Here is a 24,265-nt window from a genome sequence, read left to right as displayed (position 1 = left end):
AGACTAAATGTGAAAAAAATTATTAATGAATGAAAAAGCATAACTAACTTTCTTTCTCTTTCTTTTCTTTTCTTTTCTTTCTTTTCTTTCTTTCTTTCTTTCTTTTTCTTTCTTTCTTTCTTTCTTTCTTTCTTTCTTTCTTTCTTTCTTTCTTTCTTTCTTTCTTTCTTTCTTTCTTTCTTTCTTTCTTTCCTTCTTTCTTTCTTTCTTTCTTTCTTTCTTTCTTTCTTTCTTTCTTTCTTTCTTTCTTTCTTTCTTTCTTTCTTTCTTTCTTTCTTTCTTTCTTTCTTTTCTTTCTTTCTTCAGAAGACTGCTATTTTAAGTCTGTAGGCTGTGATCAGCCAAATGCAGTGTTACAATCTTATCAGCAAGTTCTGGGTGTGCTAGAACCCATAGTGTCTGCAGTGAAATGCTCTGTAAACTCTGTAAATGGTTGTTTTTCTAGCAATGACATACATCTCTCCAGATGTGCTGCACACTAAAAATAAAATAATGAAATCCAGTCAGTAAGTAGTATGCAAAATAATTTGACTTTACAATAAGGAATACTTGTTTACAGTAAGCATTGCTTGTAAGCTCAATGTTTGTAGCATTGTTTGCAAATGGGTGGCTATTGGGCTGGAATACTGTGGATCAGAGATTAATGCCAGTGCTTCCCGGAGGATGTTGACCTCAGCAAAGGGATGCTTGCTGCCAGTCTCCAAAAGCCTGGGAAACTTGGGAGATGTTGAGCATTTTGCCCATTCTGCTGAATCTTTGTCACTCCCAGAAGAGAAACAAGAACTTGTTCTCCCTGCAGAAGCCCCCTCAGAATCAGGAGTCCTGAGGCTGGTGTCACCCAAGTCTTTTAGAAACAACTGGCATATTTGCAAGTGTGGAGTGTGCAAGTGTGGACACTCCTCCAATTGTGGAAATTCTTTACCCTTAATTTGAACATGAAAAATTTAACAGGAAACTGATACAATAAGATTTAATTTTGGTCCCATTTGTGTCTGTTATTTCCAAATCCTGAACATTTGTCATATCAGTGCAATTAGTCTCTACTAAGCCAGGGGTTAGCTCAGCATGACACACATATAAAAGTCAAGAATACATGTAAGGCTCAACTAAATACTTCATCTTTATCTTCCTATCCCAATTCATTATACAATCCCTGTATTCAGCCACAGATGTCTGAAATCTTGTTTTTGTGAAAGACGAGATTTCAGTGAATAAAAGAAAGAATTAAACATTGGTACAATTTGAGAAAAAACATTTGAAATAAGGAAATGACTAATCCCATAGGAAATCAGGAAACCTAATTAAAAAATAGTTGTCATTCATACTGCTTATCTGGATAGCCAGAACTAGAAAAATGAAACATGAGGAGTTCTGCCCATACAGCCTCATTGGGTATTAAAACATGACTACCTGTTCTGCTGGTTGCAGACAGAAAATTCTTTATAATTGTAATCATGTATTTAGTATATTTTTCAAAACTTCTTTGTGCATGAAGCTATATATACTTGACAAATTTTTTTTCCCACTCTGTGGGGAATTTCAAACAAGCATCCTTAATATGGAGTCTTGGAGTCTTTTCTGATCAGATCTTTGCAAACAACAGAACAGGAGGTCTACAGCAGCCAGGACTGCATCCTCTATGAGGTCTGTGTCTAAGGTTCCTCAGACTGAAGCTCTTCTGGGATTATAGCAAGAAGGTGGGTAACAGGAGGTGCTCTCTGAAAATGTAACAAAAACATGTAAAATCAAAACTTCTTAAAAAAAAAAGGAATAGTGAAATTTGCATTGATGTGCTGTGTATATCAGTAATTTCTAGTATTATCTGTTTCTTCAAGAAATTGTCATTTTTATGTGGCAGCATTTTTCCCTCTAAAATAAAGAGACAATAGCTGCAATTAAAGATATAACAATATAAATATACAAGCTTACAGCAGAGCAGTAAATAAAAGCTAGCAGTGCAAAGACAAGTGATCTCTCAGATAGTGGAATGTTGGGCTCCATGAAATCACTTCTATTCGCCTCTTGGCAAAGTAAGCAACTGCAACTGCAGCTGGAGACTTCTTAGAGATCTTCATCATGCACAGAAAATTGCTGAGATAATTGAGATTCCTTCTAAGATGCACAGGTGTGTTTGCAGCGAGGACGAAGCTCAGGATTCTGGGAAAGCTTTTATGATGGTTTCATAGGCGGGAGGTGGGGTTTGCGTGGAGTGGCAGATGCGGAGGTTGTTGTTAGACCAGTGGAATTCAGGTCGACTCAAGCTGTTGGTGGTGCTTCCCACAAGGGTTGTGGTGGTATTTGTGGGAGTGAGGGTGATCAGCTGACTGTTCGTCTCCACGGGCAGGGGAGGACACTGCAGAAAAGGGTGGAAGGTGGATGCACGGAAGCTTGACTTCCTGGGGAAAGAGTTGGCCTGCTCCAAGGAGGCTTGCCGCTGGAAGGTGAGGCTGGCCAGGCTGAGGTTGCTCCGACGTTCACAGCTGCTGTTGCGGTAAAATCCAGTCCTGCCGGCAGCGTGGCCATGGGAGGAAGGTCTGGACCGACGGCTGAAGGATGAGGGGCTCCCCTGGGAAATGTGGGCACTAGCTCTGCGACGGGACAAGCAGGTGAAAAATGCCCAGATGATCCCTCCAATCACCAGTCCAATCACCATGGACACTGTGAAGGCTATTGTTATCTGCTCTGAAATACAACAAAAATTAATCTCTAAGTTAATGAAGTAACTCTGAAGGATATTCCTGCAAGAAAATTAATTTTAAATGGCAGCCTCCTTAAAATATGAAATGGCCCTTAGGTCTTTGTAACACATGAACTTCCCAACACAAACACAACAGTTGAGGCTGCTCTTATTACACAGCATTTTTTGGTGTTTTGTTGGATTTTGTGGGTTTTTCGATGTTGTTTTTTGATTTTGGGGGTTTTTGTTGGGTTTTTTGGATTTTTGGGTTTTGGTTTGTTGTTGTTGTTGTTGTTGTTGTTGTTACTTGTTTAATTTGGATAATTCAACAACATCCAGAAAATAACTTATATTTAGTATCAGCTTCTGTACCAAGGCAAATCTTTAGCGTTTCCCAGAATCAGCCACCTACCAGCTCCAAGTGTTATAAAACTGCCAAGCATTTCCTTCTCTGGGCAATAGGAGGTTTGGATTTATGCAGACTTGTCCTTCTGGTTATAGACCTTTACGTTCTGTGTGTACGTGTTTGCAAACTCACCTATTAAATCAGCAATATACCCTCTGCTATGTTCTTGATAGAGTAAGCTCTGTATTTATTACAACATGAGAACACTTCCCAGCCTTTTACTGCTGAGTAACAGATAGTTTAAATCCTCACAGTAATTAATGTAAATGACTACATCCTAAATCATTATGGTCAGAGATAGCCATTCATAATACTAAACCTTTTGAATATTTTCTATCCCCAATGGCCAATTTAAAGATGGATTAATCTGCCATTAAGAACAGTAAATTTCTAGCTCTTTTAGAAATGTTTTCAAGGCCTACAAAATATGAAAATAAACCAAACAGAAAAACAAAATCCGTGTCTAGGATTGCTTTCTCTCCCACATGGTTTCACAGGATGGAAAGATGTGATTTTTTTTCGTATATTTCTAAGAAGAGGACAGTTACTTCAGGAAACTTCACTCAGTTTGCAACTGAGCACCTGCATTATTGCTGTTGTAAAAAGCCCAGAGATATACTTGTAATCCTGGATAAGGCCTGAAATGAATGAACTTTTATAGATTTTCTCAAATTTCAACAAGGGCTTGGATCTAAAACAAGAAGGAACACTATGTTGACAACTGGTAGAACAAAGAGGGAATAAGCAAGAAAATATCTATAGGACACCTTGAAATATGTTTGTTCTGTCTGTACTGTTCTCTCATATTTGTGAAGCATTTTTGTGAAAAGGGAAAATGTATTCATTAGATAGAGCATACTGAAGAGCAGGCTCAATAACACTGTGCCAGAGAGAGGGTATTAACTCCAGGACTGCGATGCAGACATTAGAGGCCAGAAAAGCTGAGACAAGGCTCAGAATTTTCAGCAGCTACTGAAGAGTTTCCCATGAGTTTATGTTGAGTACAAACAGTCATTCCCAAACCCTAGAATAATGACATTGAATCTAAGTTTTGGGACTTGGCCAAAGCAGGTACTAAAGGTACAAGGAGAGAGAGCAGCCTGAGTGATGGCCATGGAGAGCAGCCAGCACACCATGAAGAGGGAAAAGAGATGCCAGGCAAGACTGACTTGCAGACAGAGGCCCCTCAATACTGGCACCCTGGAACAGATTATTTTGTTTTAAGTCAGCATTAAACTTAGGACAGGTCACTTCAGGAAAGGGGAAAGATACGTTATCTTTGCTTCCAGTAGAAGAAACATACATGTTTATTGGTTAATGGCACTTTAAGAAGCAGTCATTATTATCTTCCTTATCTACCTTCTTACTTTTCTCCCTTCAGGGAAAAATTGCTAGTAATGTGATTCATACTTGGAAGGCTCACAATCCTACTGTTCCTGGCCTGTAACCTCTGATTTCAGGTAGGCTTATAACATTATCCTTTTCAAATAAAGACTGGCAAGGATAATGCATTGGATATTGTTGTAGGGAACTGCTCCCTCTCAGGAGTACTTTGGTGTCCTTTCATTCGGAGGCGGATCAGACTTGACCCTAAAAGACAAATTTTCTTTAAGCTCTCATTTCTAAAACTCCAAAACTTTTGATTGGGCACACTAAAGACATAGGGTGACTGCCTGGTCTGCTTTCTGCAAGAACCCACAGGCAGCATCCTGTACTGTAACTCTTGGCTTCAGATCAAATCACTTATAAGCAGCTTCTTCTCACAAGCCCAGTGTGGTTCTGGCCTTTATAAAACATCTTTAGAGACACAGCAGGACTTACTGTGCCCCTTTTGGTCAGGAATAGCTTATTATGCCATTTTAATAAATTTAATACATTCTGTTACTGCAAGTTCCTACTCATACTCCCAAAGGTGGGCAGGGAGAACCAGGACTTGGTGACCTCCAGTTGAATAAATCCCAGGGGGAGTCCTGAAGACAGCACTTCCCACGCACTACTACTGTCCCTTGCTATTGGAAAGTGGAGAAAGAAATAATCCTTTGTTGTGCTTCTTTCTTCTGCATTTTATCTCAAATGATCATTGGGTTATATTTGAGACTGCCAAGGAATCCCCCAGGTACAGGGCTCTGTGCTGCCACCGGATATTCCTGCAATTCTTTGGGCTCTCAGCTGGCAAAGGGGATCTCCACAGGGCTCCACAGCAGCCTCCAGCGTAAGCAGAAGCACAGCAAGCAGCACAAGTGTACCTGGCTCTGGGGTTGCCATGCACCACGGTGAGGATTTGTCCCTGTATCCCTCAAGTCATGATTTTCACCACCTGCACAATCTAACCAGAGTTTCACACTATTAAAAGCAGATAAGGGAATTGACAAAAGTATTGAGTGCAGCTCTTCAGTCCTTCCCACGTGCTGTTCCCCTGTGCTGGAGGTACAGCACAGACAATTATCCCTTTGGATAATGACGTCATTTTCTTTAACTTGTTTAGTTCTTTTATTTCTCTATCTCCATGTATGATGGAAAAATCGAGGGTCAAATTATTCCCTGATGAAACACAGCTGGATTTACACTGACTGTTTCAGTTGCCAGGACTCCATATGCTCTCTTTTCTGTTTGGACCTACATTTAACCCCCTTGTTTCTTATTACAGAAATATCACTAGACCCATTGGTTACAGACATTTCATTTTTTCTCTTCCCAAAATCTCACTGACTTCAGTTGGAACTGTGGGTCACTATTGGGTGAAACTCATTCTTTGCTTACTCCCTGCAGAGGATGAATTTCATAGAAATGTAATTCCATTTTAAAACCTTATATTGTAGAATTGTAAATCTATGCCCATTGATTTCCTCTTTAGAATGTCCAACAATCACAGCCCTGAGGTACATTGGAGAAAATATTATCAAACAGAGAAAAAGATCAAAGGCAGAGTGAGACTTACTGCACCTGGGATTTGAGTGAATCTGGCCTTCACCAGATTGTTTTTCTTTTCCTTAATCTGGGCAGTGCCAGAGCAGAACTAGCCTTCCGGGGAGTCAGAATGACTATGATACAAAGTGTCTCCCAAGGGGCCATGATAATAATTTACGGTTTCTTGAGAGCTCTGCCTGTCATTCTGTCCTCTGCTTTTAAGGAAAATAGTAAAAAGAAAGATCTGGAGATAAATTAGGGATGCTGCTAATAAGAACAACTACCCAGGACCCAGTCTCCTAAATATTTTTATCTGTATGTTTTGATCTGTATGTTTCTTGGGCTGTTCACACTGCCTGCTTTATTTGATTATGCCATAACAGAAAAGATTTGGTACCTCACCCCAGTCAATTCTGCACTCTCACCTGTAACACCAGCTGAGGTGAAGAACAAAGGTTTTTATCAACAATGCAGGACAGACTTTGAGGTACAAAGCCAGAAATGAAAGACTAAGGTAAAAAATAGATTGGAGATCTTAGTCACTTTACCTTTCTATCTGTAGGACTTCCAACATGACCATAAAAAAAAAGGCTGGCGTTTTGGGACACACAGTAACACTCATAACTTCTTAATGTTACCCCCGGATCTGAACATTAATTCAGCACATTTGTCAGTCCAACATCTATCCAGATCAGGCAATTTCTCTTGAAGTCTCTCTGTTTCTTCCTCTCTAGTTTCTGCATGAAGTGTTAAGGAAATATGGTGCTACAGGTTTGTACAGGGGATTATTGCATCTGTGGTGCAAAACGTTTTCTTGGTCATTGAAGCATTCTTTAAAAATTTCATTACTTTCCATTTCTATTGAGTGATAGCATATATCCTGTCAAATTGAAAACCTTTGGCAAATGCGTATCACTTGACAGAATCCACACTGGAGAAATTCGGACACAATTTAGACATCACATTAGTAAGATGTGAGAATAGATTGGCTGATAAGATATTTTTTCTAGTACTGGGCCCTGAAAATTTTTTTTCCCATCTAGCCTGGACATCTGAAGCAGGGTTAACCAAAGGTGGCTCATACCAATCAGTAAGTCTTGTCAGAAGTGTACTGTGTTCTCTTCTTCCTCCCTTTGGGTTTACCTCACTGAAAAATAGCAACACAATCCCTACCTGGATGCATCAGTCCCTGAAATACACAAAATCTTCATAAAATAGATTTGCTTTTTGTGATGGAGTACCCTGCTGCTATCATGTAGGCTTGCAGGATGCTTGCAGACATACTAGGACAACGTTTTACTTCTGTGAGTTTCATTTTCTTTCATTTTATGGACCACATCAGCCATCCCTTTGAATTCAAAACACATTTGTGTTGGGGATTCATTTTCCCAAGGAATCTCTCTCTTGCCCTCTGTCTGCAATAAGCTGCAATGGGATTTTGTTCCTTGACCTCAGGAAATCCTTGGGACTTGTATATACCCTTATGGTAAATTCCCAAAGGTGTAAAATTAAGGTGGGCACAGGCTCTTCATTTCTTCATGCTCACAAATATATATTTTGTAAAACTTTACAGCTAACTATGATCGGAGAATAGTACCTTTCAAATCATGTAAGCAGCACCCTCAGTGAGAGCATCTCAGAGCATGAACCAGGGTGGGGTGGAGGAAAACAGAAGAAAGTACTGAATGCGAGGGAAAGAGAAAGAGTCCTTTAGTCAGGTTGTGAACACACAATTAATTTGGACTGCATCTTTGCCAATATTAGTGAATAAAGAACCGCTCAGCTTTCCAAGCATCTGTTCTACTCATTTTAATGCTAAGCACAAGAAATCAGAAAACAGCACAGGTTGAGATGATACCTTTGGTTTCTAGTGGGTGACTTCCAAATATTGCAATCTTTATGTTTTAGAGCTGTTAATTTTTTGTTGTTGTTGTTGTTATTGTTACTGCATTGTTCTTGTTTTATTCAAAGAGTAATAATTAAGCAGTTGTCTTGGTTTTGGCCAGCACAGAGATAATTGTTCTGCAACAGCCACAAGGAGGCAGAGCCTGGAGCTGTGTGGGCACTCTAGGGTCTTATTCTTTGCCACCTCATAGAGTGAAAATAAGGAACATTTGCTTCCAGGAAGAAGGGCATGGATTCAGGACAAAAATAATGGCAGGGTAGGGAACCTGTTGGTTCATTGTCTCTAGATCATGCCATGTTGCACTGAGCTGTTGTTGTTCTTACATGCAAATCACCCACATTAGGATACTTTTATTATTCCTGTTGCTGGTGTTACTGTTTGTTTTCTTATCTCTTTGCTGTTCTTATCTCAACCCATAATTTTCATAATTTTGTACATCCAATTCTCAGCTCCCCCCTCCTCCCCGAGGAGGAAATTGGAAGAGGAAGGCTCTGGAGAGTGAGAGAATGGAGTCTGGTTTGGGAGAGCCTTGGGGGGATGAGGGGAACACTAAAGTAGGGAGTGTCATTCCTAGATCACAACAGAAGTTTTATTTTAAAATTATTAGGAGTGGTAAGGTAGCTTGTCACCCAAGAATGGCATTTTTCAGCGTTTAAACTCAACATTCTAGAGAGACATTTTACTTATACTACATTAGAGCAAGACTCTGTTCATTTACTTAAACATCTGAGAGTAATTTTCCTATTTTTCTTTTTTTCCACCTGCCCCAAACTAGCATGAGACATTGTGCATCTGACATGCAGCTTTTATTCCATGGCGATTCCAGGAAGCTCAGAGGTAAAACATACAAGCTTATTGATTGCAGCTGGTTTAGCAACAAGAAGTATCTATCAGTGCATACCACTGTGACATATAGTGGAAGAGAGTTATTTTTATACTTGACAACAAAATTCTAGAATTTTACATTTATTTCCATTCTATTTCCTTCCTTCTCATATTTTTGCTACCTCTCTCTCCATGCCAGTTATTCAAAACTTGTTTAAGTTGGTAAGCATTCCTCTCCCTACATGCACACAGATTTGCACAAACAACTTCAGCTTGCCTTGATCCAAAGCTGAAAAGTCTTGATAACTAGTAGAGGATTTGATCTCAAACATGAAAAAATCAGCTCATCTTTTTTTTTTACTGAGATGCTCTCTTCCCAAAATGAAAGCTCGGTGACAAAAGCAGGTATAATGCACATACAAACCAGTACAGGAATTCATACCTTACACATCCATTGCACAGCTTAGTACAGAGCACCAGCTAGTGTACTAAAGCATTAATTACATTCTACATATTACAAAGCTATTAACCTGATAGTAACAATAGGTTCAGACACTATTTTTGAGGAGTGTCACATTCTCAGGTTTCAAGCAAGGTTTCAAGTCATTAGCAGATGATCATAACACAGACTCTTCTGTGCAAAACCAGACTGGAGCAGCCAGGGTCCATGGGACCTTGAACAAACTCATAGCAACTTCCTACAGCTACAGTTAAGGACACTTCCCTGTCTGACCAACCAGGAGCCACTCTGGCAGTCACACTCACACTCCAGAGCTGGGACAGAAGCCCTTTTGCAGCTACACCCCCTAACCTACACAGTCAGACCAGGTTTCCTTACCAGCTCAACCCTTGGTCCCACAGCAGAGTCTCAGAACTCTAGTTCCTAAAAATCATTTAATCATGGTGGAATAACTGAATAAGAAAATAACAGCTTGAGCTGGTGCCTCCAAGGAGGGACCCAGAACAAAGGAACCTCTAGGCTTTTATCCCTCACAGTCTAAGGGTGGGAAAATCTGGGGTGCTTGGCTCCTGCTGTCTCTGGGACTCCAAGTGTCCGGTCCTGTGGCAGGGCCCTTTTATATGCAAAGGGTCAGCAGGTCACAGGCTCTTTGCTTGGGCTCAGCCTCCTGCCCCCCAGAACACAACCTGCAGCTGACCCTGCAGCTGCACCACGAGCTACCTGCACTGAATGGATTCCTCAACAACAGCAAATGTACATCTCTAAGCTGAAAAGGCTACAGCTACTCATCCTCATGTATCCCAGAGAGTTTAAAAACAAAGTACACCGAGGGCCCAAAGAACCACCACTTCTTCCCACCACAGAAGGCTTGAAGTGATTAGCAATACTAGAAATTTTATGCTGATTCTACCAGCTCCAAGAAATCATTTTAAAGCTGGGGCTAGTATCAGTAGCCAACTCCTGTGCTACTGTTGTCATGCTGAACTCAAAAAAAGCAATTTCTTTAGATCTCACAAGTGTTGATATTACTATCTTCCCAACTGCCACTAATTGTGTTACCAAAACAGCCTCTCATTAATCATTTGTAGGCAGTCCATGATTCAGTTGGGTGGATGAATCAGTTGCTGCGTAATATCAACCAGCTGTGATCTTAGTCTTGGCAAAACTTCAAGAAACGTCACACATAACTCTTGTAAGATGACTGAGTGACCAGCTACAGCACAAGGTGGTTTAGGTAGTTGTGGTGTCCAGAAAACAGAATCTGTAGGGGGAAATAAGCTGAAAGATGAGCAGACTGTGCAGGATGTAAGAATTGATAAGTGAGATTGAGTTGCTGCCAGAAATATCAGAGATCTGCATTCAGACACAAACTTGCTAAAGGGATGTTTTATTCAGCCTGTGCTACTGCAAAATTCTTTTCTACAGCAACAAAGAGTAATTCTCCCACTTCACCTAATAGTGGGGGTTTCTTATGTCCACATCAGATAAAATAAGAAGCGCTGGGTTTAAAATAAAGCAAAGGAAATTAAAAATCTGTTTCTAACTATGAGAACAGATAAGAACTAGCATAGATAATCGAGGCATGTAGTGCATCCACACCCAGTAAAGATTCTAAAAAGCAACATCAGTCAATCCTGTTAATTCTGTTTTGAAAAAAGAAGGTAGAACAAATGACAAGGTCCACACTGACATAATTTTGTGCAGTTTCTAAGATTTTCTTGAATTAGGTAAGCAAATGGGCTCCAGAAGCATCAGAAAAAATATTAATTAAATGACGAGTTAAAAAAAAAAAAAAAAGAACGCAGTCCATGCTTTTGGATTAATACTCCTTTTGAAATGCAGAGGGGCTGATTGTTCATCACAGGGTTAACGTCACAAATGAGGAACCTATCTAGGAACAAGATTGCCCTCTGCTGGAAACTGATGCTGGGAATCGAAACTATACAGAAACCACCTTCATTTTAGTAAACCAGGGAATAAGAAAAAGCTATTGAGAAACATTCCAATAGAAGATCACAGAGATGTTCTTAGCACCTCAAAAACCAGAAAAATTCTGAATTGCATCACCATAAACACTTAGGACTAGCATTTTGCAGAGGCTTTGAGAGTGAATCAAACCAAGGCACAACAAAAGTGTTCAGAAGTTTAAAGAGGTAAAGCTTGCACAGTTTTGTACCTTGAGTAAATATCTGTGCTCATGGAAGAGCATAAGGCCAAGTCTATTCTTAAATTCATATTTCTTGACATCCACAGTGATATCCAGAATGATCCTCACACACTAGAGTACATTTGCTTTGATTACTAATACTATAATTCGTTGGGATAAAAAGTCAGAAGAGTGGAATATGCCATCTCAATATCCCACAAACCAACTCAGAATTAATGATGTTGCCTTGCTATTACTGGCAGTTGATTTTTACTGGAATGACAAATAAAGAGTAATTGTAAAAATCAGAAGGAAACATCTAAGATAGACATGTCAGCATGTTTAATTTAATGCCTTTGGCACAACTATGTAAAACAAAGCAAATATTCCTTCAGGCATACTTTGTTTCCATGTTGTTTCATTGTGATTGCTAATGCATGACAAAAGCAGTAATAGAATTTGATCATTTCCACATATGCAGCAAGCAATCCTCTGGCCAGACATTCTTACCTATCTCACAAAGGCAGAGTTAAGCTATATGGCCTCTGCATAACCCAAATCAAACACTGAATCACAGTCTGACACAGCACAATATGGCATTATACTTATTACTTAATTGATAAAAATAATTTACACCTGAGAATAAGTAATCTTATATATGAACAGACCTTAAAATCAATCAGAATTTTCTAAAATTCTTAAAATTAAGGATGAAATACTGAAATATGTAGCCTAGATTTAAGAAAACATAAGACATCCAGAGGTAGAACATAGCACAGGGATTTGAAGGGGTTATTGGGAAGAATGTGGTGTGAAGAATATATAGAAAACATCCTCAGTCCCACCATAGTATTTCTATTGTCAGTGCCTGATCCAGATACAGCTTCAGGTGGAGCTTGTTCTTACTTTAAGAACCCACAAAACCAGGAAGTATACTGGAAGCCCAAGTCTTATAATAATATAGAGGAGAATATTTTAAAAGATTCAGAGTAAAAAAAGCACACTCTGAGTGCCTTGATACACTAGCCATACTAGAAAAGAAAGGTGGCATTTCAGCTTCCCTGTGCATCTTATACACGGTGGCACCCAACACAGTGCTTGCAGTAGTGCTGAAAGCTCTGCACATGTTCCTCTGAGGCTCAAGAGTCCCTTTCTGTCACATGAGAGGCAGGACCTCGTTTCGTCTGCTTGCTTTTGGCAGTGCAATCTCTCTCCCTCTCCCCCTGCAGCCTGATCATCCGTTTCCCTGTTTCCCAGGAGAGGAGCAATCTCCCCTTTGCTGTTCCATAACTCTTACTCTCCCTTTTAAATGCACATCATGTATTTAGTAAGGTATTAGAAGGTAACTCTTCCTATGGCAGACAAGTTGGAACCAGATGATCTTTAAATTCCCTTTCAATCCAAACTATGATTCTGTGATTCTATGTTTAACATGGATAAAATTAATGAAACATGTGCACCATGGTGTCTTGGCAGAAGCTGAAGGAAATCTACTGAGGCTTAAAACACTGAAGTTTCTCCAAAAGAGTCCTTTCTCACTTATAACATACTGCTTTTGAAATACTGCCACAGTGTGTTCTGCTGACAGTCCAACTTCTATATTACTTGTTCAAAAATAGATGTCACTGAAAATACTGTTTACTGCTCTATTTACAATCTCATTTTTTGAGATTGCTAAACCAAGGACCTTCTTCAGGTGAAAATTTAAAAAGATGTACAACGTTGAAGAATGGAAGGAAGAGCTGTTTGTGAACTTTGCTGAATATTTTTCTAAAATATCCAATAAACTTTTGTAAAGTATTCCTACTCAAGAATCAGGAATAGTGATCTGTATTTTTTTACACTACAGTAATACCTGACCTACATCCAGTAATGCAAAAAGATCTCCTGCTGTACATCTTCCTCTGGAAACAGGTGTAATAGTGAGCATTTTGAGAACACAGAAGTATGTTTATGTAGTACTGTACTCTTCAGTTACTTACCTGAGATTCAAAACCTCATCTTTCTTTGTCCCAGTACTTTCTGGGTGAACATCAATCTGTTTGGGACAGTGCACCAAATATTTATATGAATATCTATATCATTTTGGGCTAGGAGATCCAATTAAGTAGCAGTCATAAAAAATCTGTGCACTTTCCCACAGAAGCCACAAGTTTGCTTAGTTGATTCATCTTCCATTACCCTAGATAACAGAGAGATAGTATTGATGTAACTTAATTTTTAAAAGAAAAAGTTTAAAATTAACAGATGTCACTCAAATGGTCAAATAGGTCATAAGTGTGTGTTAGGATGCTGGATTGTGAATGCAAGTGTCCAAAACAGGGAATTTATTTTTTTCTGAAAATAAAATGCCAGAGAAGCAAGGCAGAGGCCTCTGGTGAGAAACAGAAACTGCCATGGCTCTTTCCTTCACCAAGAATTTCTCAGAGCCCAAAGAAGTTTACACATTGTATTAAACTGACTATTTTTTGCTCCCCCATTTATTTTGCTGAAAATTTCCAAGGTGTTATTTCATAACAATGGTGTATATGTTTTTATCGTGGATGGAATTTCGGTTGTGGTTATTTAACAGATAATCTTAAAATACGATTGCCTCATTTTCAATATGTGAAAAGAAAATTAATGTGTTTCCTGACTCTTGAAGTAGAAGATAATATATTATGTTTGAAGAATAATTTAGGATTTTTTGGTGCAAATTTCAGTACAATAAGTACAATAAGTTTCAAAATCAGAATAAGTACATTTTTGTTTAAGTGAAACTTCTATGTAGAAAATCAGGGTAAAGTTGCATTGTTGATAAATGTTCATAAATGTTGATAGTCTTTTCTGACTATTTTAAAATTTTCCTTTATTTTTTTTCCAGACAAAAGTATATGGCTATGAAATAAAAATCTTACTAAGAAAAAGATTCAGTATTGAGCCTTGATTTTGCCTTGTGCTTTGGCTTTTTGATTTTGGACATTTATTCCCTCTCCATGCTTCAGATTAATCTTCTGTATAAGGGAGATGGTACCACACACAACCAGTCATGTGGCACAAAAAGATTTTAACAAACATTATTAATTCATTTAACTCCTGTTTAAAAAAATTACAATGGTAAAATGGAAAATTGTGTATAAATACAGAGCATTTTCCTTCAATAAGTTCTACAAGAAGAACTGAGGCACAACCATGGCACCCATAGTGTTGACCAGCAAATGTGAGTATGAGCACTGTTAGGCTCTAGCAGGTGACCATGCAGCCTCAGGGTGTTTGTCCTGGGGAGAGCACAGAGCCCTAAGCTGCTTTGGTTATGTGACACCTTCACATTCCAAAACATTCCCTGGTGTAGTGCTTGAAAGAAGAAATATACTTTGTTTCCTACAGACCAGATTTCTGCATTTGGTGGATAAAGAATGATGGCAGCTCATACAGCAATTAGTCAATAATGTCGGTGCAATTGTTAAAATGTGTGCATGCTGTGTTTTTGATTATTATTTAAATAATATTCCAAAAATCTTTTTCTTTTTCTTTGTATTGCCTCAAGTTTGTGTTCTTCTTGTTAAAGATGGTGAAGCATTTGATAAATCAATGGCTATATAGTGGAGTGGGTAGAGCAGAAAAGCAGTAATTAGGGTGCCACAAAACACAGCCTGAGAATGACAGACTTACTTTAAAAGAATAATTTCTATACCAGGAAGAAATCGTGCTCCAAATAGATAGAATACAAGAATAAGACTGGTCTCTTCTCTTTGTGACATAGTTTGTTGCTTTCATCCAACTACAGTAATAATGCACTTTTCTTTTTCTTTTCTTTGCCAGAATAAGGGCAAAGAAAAAAATAGGTTCCTCATTAGTATCTACTTTTATCTTGCTGACAGGCTTGCACATAGATCTTGGAATGCATTTACATATTAACTTTTTCAGTCTAAGCCTCTCTCAGTCAAACTTTCTCAATATCTGACTATTGTTACAGTCCTCTTCAGTAATAGAAGCGAAAACTTTCATGTGCTCATCAAATCTTTTACCTAACTGATAGAAAATAAACATAATAATATTAAATTTGGCATAGTTTGATAATTCTTTGTCTTCAGAAGACAGTGTAAGACTGATGAAGCAAAAGGACATAGCCACTCCCACAAACAGTACTGCCACGTGCATAAGAAATCCAACTGAAAAGCTGCATACAGATCAGATCCTCCCAAACACAGCTGAAGGGGAACAGAAACATGGGATATCTTGAAGCTGAGAAGGGGAAGATGAGCAATGCCTTTATTTTTAATTACATAGCAGATCATGGATTTATTTCTCTTTTCATATGAGAATATTTCTGGAGGACTTTGGATGACGAGCCAGGGACCTTAAGTGTTACAAAAAAAATAAGATTCATTTCTGTCATGCTGGCACAGCAGAGCTGATGTTCAAATGCAGTCGCTGACATTGCTAATGCCTCACCATCACACGCTGGTTTTATCTTCCTTCAGTTAAACCCACACCCTTGTTGCCATTGCTCTCAGTGTCACTACTATTTATGTGACTGCTGTGTTCTCTTTGAGTCACTGGCCCAGGCTATTCCTCTGCTGCCTTGTGACACGTCCCAAGTCAGTTCAGGGGAAGTGGAAAGGGGAAGATCTTCTGGTACAATTGACCTGATAGATAGGACAATGAAGACTTCTTTGTAGAGATCTTTACAGATTCAAGCAGAGGAAAGGTCATGTGCATGTGTCTCACTTGCCTTAGAAGTCTTCTGGCTATCATGTTTCTTGTTTGAATTATGTAGCATACTTAAATCAGCTTCAGACTACCTGATCACTTGAGAAGTGATTTAGTTATGTGATATTTTCTGTATCTCTATCACAGGATTGTCATGAAGACCAATATCTCATCCGAAGTAGAAATGAAAGCAACTGAAATATCTGTAGCTCTGGAAGCCACGCAGCAAAATATACTATGATGCTGCTGGTCCTGTGAGGATGCACAATCCTATAGCTCTCTCCAAGAGGAGAAAAAAAAAAGGCTGTCTCAGTTCTTATATAGGTGAAGCTGAGTTTTATTGGTGTTGACACTATTTGGTTTTGTCTGTGTTCTCAGGGTCTGTTTGATGTTCTAGTGTGTGGCATTTGTAACAAAAGTAAAATTGGCCCCTATCCTAAAAACTCTGCTGAGATGTATGGGAATTTCATAGTCCTTATTTCTACAAATTCAGTGTGCAGGGAAATTGCCATTGTTCTTCATCCATATGCACAAGGTTACTCATTCAAGGTAAATATTTGGTGAAGTAATCTGGAAATATGGCTTCACTAATAAATTTGTGGCATCATGTAGCATTTCACTGAGGAGCAGGAAGGAGAAAATGTAGGCACTCTAGATTTAAGGCTGGTAATAAGAAGGGAAACATTTCAAGGATTAAACATTAAAATAAAGATCTTACTGTCTTTCGTAGTGTTGTTTAAATGCATCGTATTTTATATCTGTGTTGTACATCTGCTTCTTAGCTAAATCTACTTGAAATAATCATTGTGTTTACAGGAAACCTTTGCAAAGCCAGAGATGTCTTTTCATCTGATCATGTGTCGTATTTTACCTTATATTTTTTTCTTTTGAGAACATTCTTAAGAAGCACAGGAAAATTATCTCTGGTTTTCAAATAGGGACCTGAAACATGCTGATACCATCTATCTTTTCTACCAGAAACCCAGCCAAAAATCTGTCTTCCAGTATGCCTATTTCTAAACATCTTTAAGGGAATCCAGCTTGTTCTAAGTTCAAGTTGCCCACAGGAAAATAAGACAATCCAATTTCTCTGTGAATTTGGGAAGAATAAAAGTATTTTACTCCATGTTAAGAACCTTGGCTCATTTTGAAGTTGATAAAAATTTCTAATAGGAGGAGTGTGAGAAGGCTTTATGTCACCATTGCCTTTACTCAACACACCTACATATCCACTAAGCCAGATATGCTTGCAGGGGTGTTATTTGACAGAATTGGAATCTGCAGCCCCAAGGACATGGTCTATCCACACAAAACTGACACAAAGGTTCATAGGCATTCCCTACTTCTGTCTGCACTATACCTTGTAGTATGCACTCCCACCATTCACACATTTTGCACATATTTTAAGGAAATTATGCTCTAGTTAGTCCATCTGACCAATATATTTTTGGCTAAGAAACGAGGCTGTATTTTTCGGCCAGTCTCCCTGGCCATTTCATGTAGGGAATTCTCACAGTTTTCTGACTAAACTAGGAAATGCATCCCTCCTTATTATTTATTATTACACTACTTTTCCATAGGGTTGCCCAAATTCACATAGAATAAAACAATGAGGAAGGCATTTGGATTTTACACTCTTCAAAATATACTCTTATTCTACCATCAGTAGATACACTTTGCTTTGAAATAGGAATGAAAGATAAGCTGCTCTTTTTTATTAGAAGACGTAAGAGTACAGAAAAGTAGTTTTAGTCATATACAATTTTTGTCTTTTTTAAAGGCTCCCTCTTGAATGAGTAAAGGAGAAAAATATTAGTCAGAAGATGAAAGGTTAGGCAAGCAATAAAGAATTATAACTCTAGGGAATTTCTAATAGCAAATCTGGAAGTATGAGCTACTTATTTGATTGTAAAAAACAGGTGAGGAGTCAGAAGAAAGCTTTGTTCACACATGATTAGCTCTCATATCAACTCTATCATTATAGACATTGCTCAATGTCTGCTCAATGGTTTGAGCCCCTTAACAAGCTAAAATCCCAAGCTGCAAGTCCTGAACTGTGGATCAGTAACCCTGGTGAAACAGAATTCAAACTCTGAAATTCAAGTGCTAAGCGGACTTGTTAAAACACTGCTTGATAAAGCACTCAGGGAAATCTGGGCAGGAAAGTGGTTGCTGTAGATTTTGTCAGTGTATGCCAGATGGGGAGCTGCAGATTCAGATGCATTTTACATATGTATATATGGCTGGCTGTGACACAGGAAAGGTTTTAGTACAGGCTCCTGACCAAAGAACTCAGATATATTCCTTCAGATATGTCTGACTTCACCACATCAATATGATAACATTTGCTTAGACCGTTCTGCTCCTTTCCCTCCCATTCACCATGTACTAATGAATTTGACTTGCTTTTAATTTTTATTATTATTGGGTAATCATAACTGGTTTTCGTATAACATTTTACCTAAATGCTAAAAGGCAATGAGGTTAAAGAAATTAAAAATTAGCAATATCACTTGTCACTGGAATGCCTTTTTCATCTATTGTCCCCAGCTGTAAGGCTCTATCCTTACCTTCAGGTCTCTGTTTTCTGTAGAGTACCTATTATTTTGGAGTCCTATTATTTTGGATAAGCACTGTAAGGAATTATTCCCTAAAATACAAAAACAGGACTGCATGGTGAGGTTGAAAAAAATCATTTTGCCTCTCCCTCTCTGTTCTCCTATGGGGCTGCTTCTAACACAGGAGCTTGTAAAGTCTGAAGTTGTCTGATAATTTAAAAAGGAAGACGCTCATTTTTTCACATTCCATTTCCAAACTTTGGTAGGCATTAGTGATCTAACCCAAAGACCCTGCAGCAAAAGATTGTATCTCCTGGGAAAAAAATTTATTCCTTGTCCTATGAATTCCCTATGATGTGTGATATGCTGCCAAATATTGCACTTCTAAAATTACTTTTTTTTTTTTTTTTCCAAATCACAGAGAATTGACAAAACAAAAGAGACAAATTGAAAGGGAAAAACTCCAGGTGATGCACTGTCTGCAATCAACTTGCTCTGTTCTGGCTCATTGCCATGAATTAAAATACCAGGATGAATGAATGCATACACTGGGGTGATTTTTAAAAGGGAGAAAAGAGAATTGAAGAGAAGAATAATAACAATTCAGGAAATACAGCCTTGAGGTTGATAGATCTCCAATCCAAAGCACTAATTTTGTTGTGTTTTCCTCCCTCTTTTTTCCATGTTAACTCTGAAGATTTTCTCTACTAAGAAAAAAATCTTCAGTGGTGTAAATCATCTGTAGTGTTTCTATGTCAAAACTTTACTTCCTCCTTTCTTCCAGGAAAGGAGTTGCATCGTCAGCTTATTGAAATCCTCTGCCCTATTAGCAATGCCAGCTCTACCAGGATAGAGGCCCTCTGGTTGAGTCTGCTTCAAAGATGCTGGTCTTTTCCAGTCGTCAGACTAGCAACAGTAGTGGCCTGTGAGAAGATCCCACTGCCACATCTGCTGTCAGTCAAGTGCTCCACAGCTAGCTCCAAACTGTGGTCTTTCTGTGTCCACTTCTCCAGCAGGACAGCTGAGGCAGGCTCCAGAGCCTTTCTATTGCTGCTAAAGCGTGAATGGAAAGTGTACACAGTATATGAACAAGGGCAAAGGGAATGAGGGCAGACCAGCTAGTGGCTATGCTGGAAATGGGCTGACACAGACATCCAAGTGTCAGCCAAGAGGCTGAACCTGCTTCACCACACAGGCCACCACACACTCTCCTTTTCCTGCTTGCAAAGAACAGGGCTGGATCTCTTGCTTCTGCTTCGACTCTGCTGTGAGTGCCACTCACGAAGGATTCCAGAAGAGGAATCATCTGCTATGGCTGTCTAGGCTGGATTTTGCAGTGCCCAGCAGCTTTGTTACTGATGGTGTCAGTGCTGCCCTTCACAAATATTCCTCCAGTGCAGAAAGAGAGCGATGCACAGCCTTAGCCAGTTATTGCTACACCAGTAACATGATAAACACAGTTTGAGGCACTAGAATATGCTCATTCCTAATGCCATGTTTTTCAGCAGAGCACGTAGTCTTACTTCTTTCAAACAAACAGAACACACATTTTAATGAAGAGAAGACCAGTGGGTTGTAGGAGAGACTAGGCAAAATTTGATATATTAAAAAACATGGGTTCATTTGTAGCTTATGAAGTCTAACAATAATGCCTGCAGTATGTGCCAGGCAGTATGAAATCTCAAAATGCTGGAAGCCAGCAAATATATAGCATTATTACCGCACAGCAAACAAATAATACCCTGGATTCTGATTCAAGAAAAGAAAAATTGTCCTTACTGTTTTTAAGTTATTAAATTTTAAGGTTGCATTTTTAAATAGACACTTGAGTAAAACTAGACTGAAGGGTAGTCTAGGAATCTAAGTTAATGCTGATTAAAATCTGCTTACACTTTTTCTCTCTACTGATGTCACATTGATCAAATGTACTATTTAAATTAAATTTCCTGATCTGAAATTATATTGCTATCTATGCTGAAGAAATAGGATTATCTTAAAGACATTTATTGTATTTACTTGTGTGCAACCTAAAATGCTTTTAGGAATTACAAGAAATGCACTCCTGGTTTAAGTGGAAACATCTTTACTCCCACTGTTATCTTATAAATCAAAATGAACTCAATAAAGTCGATATTAAAACTGTAAAAAGTGAGATTATTTGTTGATGAATGAGTATCAAACCTCGAATTTCTCACTCAGCTATTATTAGGCCTCCTTTTGAAACTAGTAATAAAAAATATAATCCAGACTCTCTGTCTACAGTTACAATGTGATATCAGCAGTGCTGAAGTTCAGCAAGGACTGCCTTTAAGTGCTTCTCTTCTTACCTCTTCCAAAGTACCATACCATGGATTCCCACTGTGAAGGAGTGTGGGCAGCAGCTACACAGCTTCACAGAAGCTGGCACCTGATAGAAACAAGCTCCTGCATTCTGGAAGTAGCTCAGACAACTTATCTGAAACAGACATGGATATCTACAAAAGCTTTGCAAAACAGTTGGAAAAGGCTCTAGCCTAGCAAGAGTCAGGATCTAAATTATTTTCTGATGACACATTACACAGGGGGCATTTGCTGACAGGGCCAGTTCTGTCATAAACTCATTAATTTAAAACAGAAAAGAGTTTAATATTTTACTTTTCCAAGTATAATTGATTTTAGGTCAGCAAAACAACTTTTTTGCTGCCTTTGCTTTCCTTCACTGCATAATTTAGCATTCCAAAAATACTGGAGATTGATGATGGTGACATCTGAATTCAAAGAAGAATTCCTACAAGGCTTACAGCTAAGCATTACAGTTATTAACTCTCCAGTCTGTCACTGATTGTAAACAAAGCTTGCAAAAAAAAAAGTGTACTGATTTTTTAAAATAATATCATTTTTTAAGATCTTTGCATGAGAGAAAGAGTTTAGACTACTTAGACAACTCATACAGAATTACTTATATTGAGGTGTTTATTTCTTGTTTTTCTCAACACAACTGCTTAAAGCACACTTCCACTGGCCTGGAGCAACTGTAAAATGATTTATATGTGCTCACAAATAAGTAAGCAGAGGACAGTTTAGTTTTTTCATTGCTCTAAAATTCTTAGAGTCACTTTTAAGAAGCTATTGTGTGAAGCTATCACTGGAAACTGGACAACTATAGAAAACGGGATGCGTGTATATTTTCCAGCTTCGGGAACAAGTTGTTAGACAATAAATGTTTTATAAAATTGTAAGAGATTAAATATTTTTATGAACAGTTGCATATTTTTATGAACAGTGCTTTTTACAGCACTGATTTCTTTCTCACAAACTTAGTCCCTCTCAGCAAACCTTTGTGCACATGTTGGACATGGGTGGGTCTATGGAAGATGCTGAGAAGTCACACATGCAGGGAGAAGGAATGTATCATGGTAATGTAGTAATGCACCGTGCTACATGGTGGGTGGATTAGAAAACAGCCTTTAAGCTATGTCCTAAAAAATTAGTTCCAAGTACTGCATTCATATTTAATAAAGAACTAAATTTTATTTATATCTATTTCATGTAGTTGCGGGATTTTTTACCTCAAGTCAGGTATCTCCAAGATGTTAGGAAACACACTTCTATTGTTTTAAGTGATGTTTCCACAGAGTGAGCTTATGTCAGTCATCATCTTCTAACATATACTATGCATTCACACTTCCTAGTCTACCGTACACAATGTACCAATGGGAAATAAAGAGAAAATTATATTTACTCCTCTAAAATCTATCAGAAAAGTAATAAAAATCTGAGCTAACCACGAAAGCTCTTCACAAATATCTGATTTCTGAGGTTCCTCTGCTGTCAGAGCCTAAGCAAATGGGATGTGATCAGGGCTGGGTACAGTGTCAGACCAGCCAGGTGAGCAATGAGGATGAAAAGAGGTGCTGGTCCTTTCAGCAATAAATCCGATAAGGTGTGTCCTGCTCTGTGTTGTCAAATGCAACAAGTTTTTATTCTGGAACAGCAATTTTAGAATTACATCCATCTTCACTCTAAAAAAGTTATTGTTCTTCAGAGCTTAGCAGACAACTTCCAGACAAAAGACTCTGAAACTGTAATAACTGTAATTTTTCCTCAGTTAATCTGTAAGAATTTATCAAAGATGTCGAGTATCACTACTCTATTCTTTAGCCCAAGACACAAAAATTAACTGATTCTGTCATTGTATCTCAGTAGGAAAATATATTTGTCACTGCAGGAAGCCTAGATGGCATTTAACAGATACTTGTTCCTTATGACAAGAAAGAAAAGGGACTTATTTTCATCCTTTTGTAGGTTTTTTTTTTCCCCGCTCTTTTCCTAGGGCACTTCTGTGCAACTGAAGTTGTATTTCACTAATGCATGATTTTTTTAGCTTTAAATAGTGTTCAGATTCTTGGAGGGATCATTGCTCAATAGCAATAATACAATAGAGAAAAACCAGATACGTAATTAATTCTAAGCTATTTGCTAATAAATGTTAAAATTAAACATAGCAAGCAATAGAATAAATCTTTGGAGGGAAAGATTTTCCACAGCAATTGCACAGAATCCTTTAAGATCCTTAAAGGATCCACACATTAAGAATCCTAATTAACCTGAATGAATTTCAGTGTAACATATACTTTCACCTTACACTATACATTTCAGTTTATGAACTATTCCCAGATTTGGGTGAAAACGAATAGCCACAGTAGATAATAATAGATATATACATTGAGGAAAATCTCACCATAAGGCAGCACAATAATTTACAAATAACTTTTCATTCTGGAGGAATAAGAATTTATTCCAAATCCTGAAACATGTTTAGCCTTTGCTATCCCATTTTCATCAAGAGACGAAACAGATCATGTCTGCTGTGTCGGTACATCCATTAACCAGTTGAGAATGTCTACTTGGTCAGACCATTGACTGAAGTCAATAGACACCTTTTCAACTGGCTGCAGTAATGAACTTTTTGAAACAATCAATTTTGCCCTGGTAGCTTCTTCTGTCTTCATTCATTTAAGAACATGATAAAACTTTGTCAAAGAAACATTTGGAAAATAGTCTAATCACTGCAGGAAAAACAAAACCTATTTATTACTCTTTGCATCCAACATGAGGCTTGAAAGTATATAGAGATATTTTTTAAGGCAAACAACAAATATCTGCATCTACATTAGGAGTATTCTGGAAAAAAAAAAATCAATATCCTTACCCCAAAACTTTGGTGGCCATGTGATTGGAGTAAAAGTATTGTTCCTATCCATAACATCCAAATAGCAAGCACAGAATGGTACGTCCACAAAGGAGCAATAGTTTTCTGAATTTTGAGATTTTTGCACTAGAAGCAAAGCTTTTGTGCTGCCACAGAACTGTGTTGTTTGCCTGAAAGGAAATGGATGTATCACATTTCCTGCTTCTGGACTCGAATTAGTAAGTGCTTGCCTTATCTTGGAACACCACATGGTTCCCGAGACAGAGAAGTAGTTTCCTTCTCGTCATTTCCTCAGCCAGAGCAAATCGGCTCAGAACAATACCAAATCACCTCCTTCTCTGAAACTTTTTGAACTCCAAAAGTCCAGAGATAGAGAGATGAAAATTCCTTTCTTTTTTCTTTAAAGATTTTTTATGTTGAAGACATTCTTTCAACGTCCAAAAGCACTTGTATATGGATAGGAATTTTCAGTAAGAAAGAAATGCACCAAGCGGTTT

The 24,265-nt window shown here is 38.2% G+C and overlaps 1 protein-coding gene across 1 annotated transcript; it reads right to left on the bottom strand.

The window, feature by feature from the left end:
* Nucleotides 1-256: 256 nt before the first annotated feature.
* MYCT1 (MYC target 1) lies at nt 257-23,882 on the bottom strand. The gene is given in 4 exon segments (NM_001245325.1): nt 257-478; nt 1,930-2,310; nt 2,313-2,682; nt 23,769-23,882. Coding segments are annotated over 3 exon segments (486 nt in total). The 5' UTR covers nt 23,821-23,882; the 3' UTR covers nt 257-478; nt 1,930-2,246.
* Nucleotides 23,883-24,265: the final 383 nt, after the last annotated feature.

Source organism: Taeniopygia guttata, chromosome 3 (assembly GCF_048771995.1).
Source record: "Taeniopygia guttata chromosome 3, bTaeGut7.mat, whole genome shotgun sequence".
NCBI lineage: Eukaryota > Metazoa > Chordata > Aves > Passeriformes > Estrildidae > Taeniopygia > Taeniopygia guttata.
The sequence above is the reverse complement of the archived record's forward strand: the minus strand, read 5'-3'. Positions and strand labels throughout refer to the sequence as shown.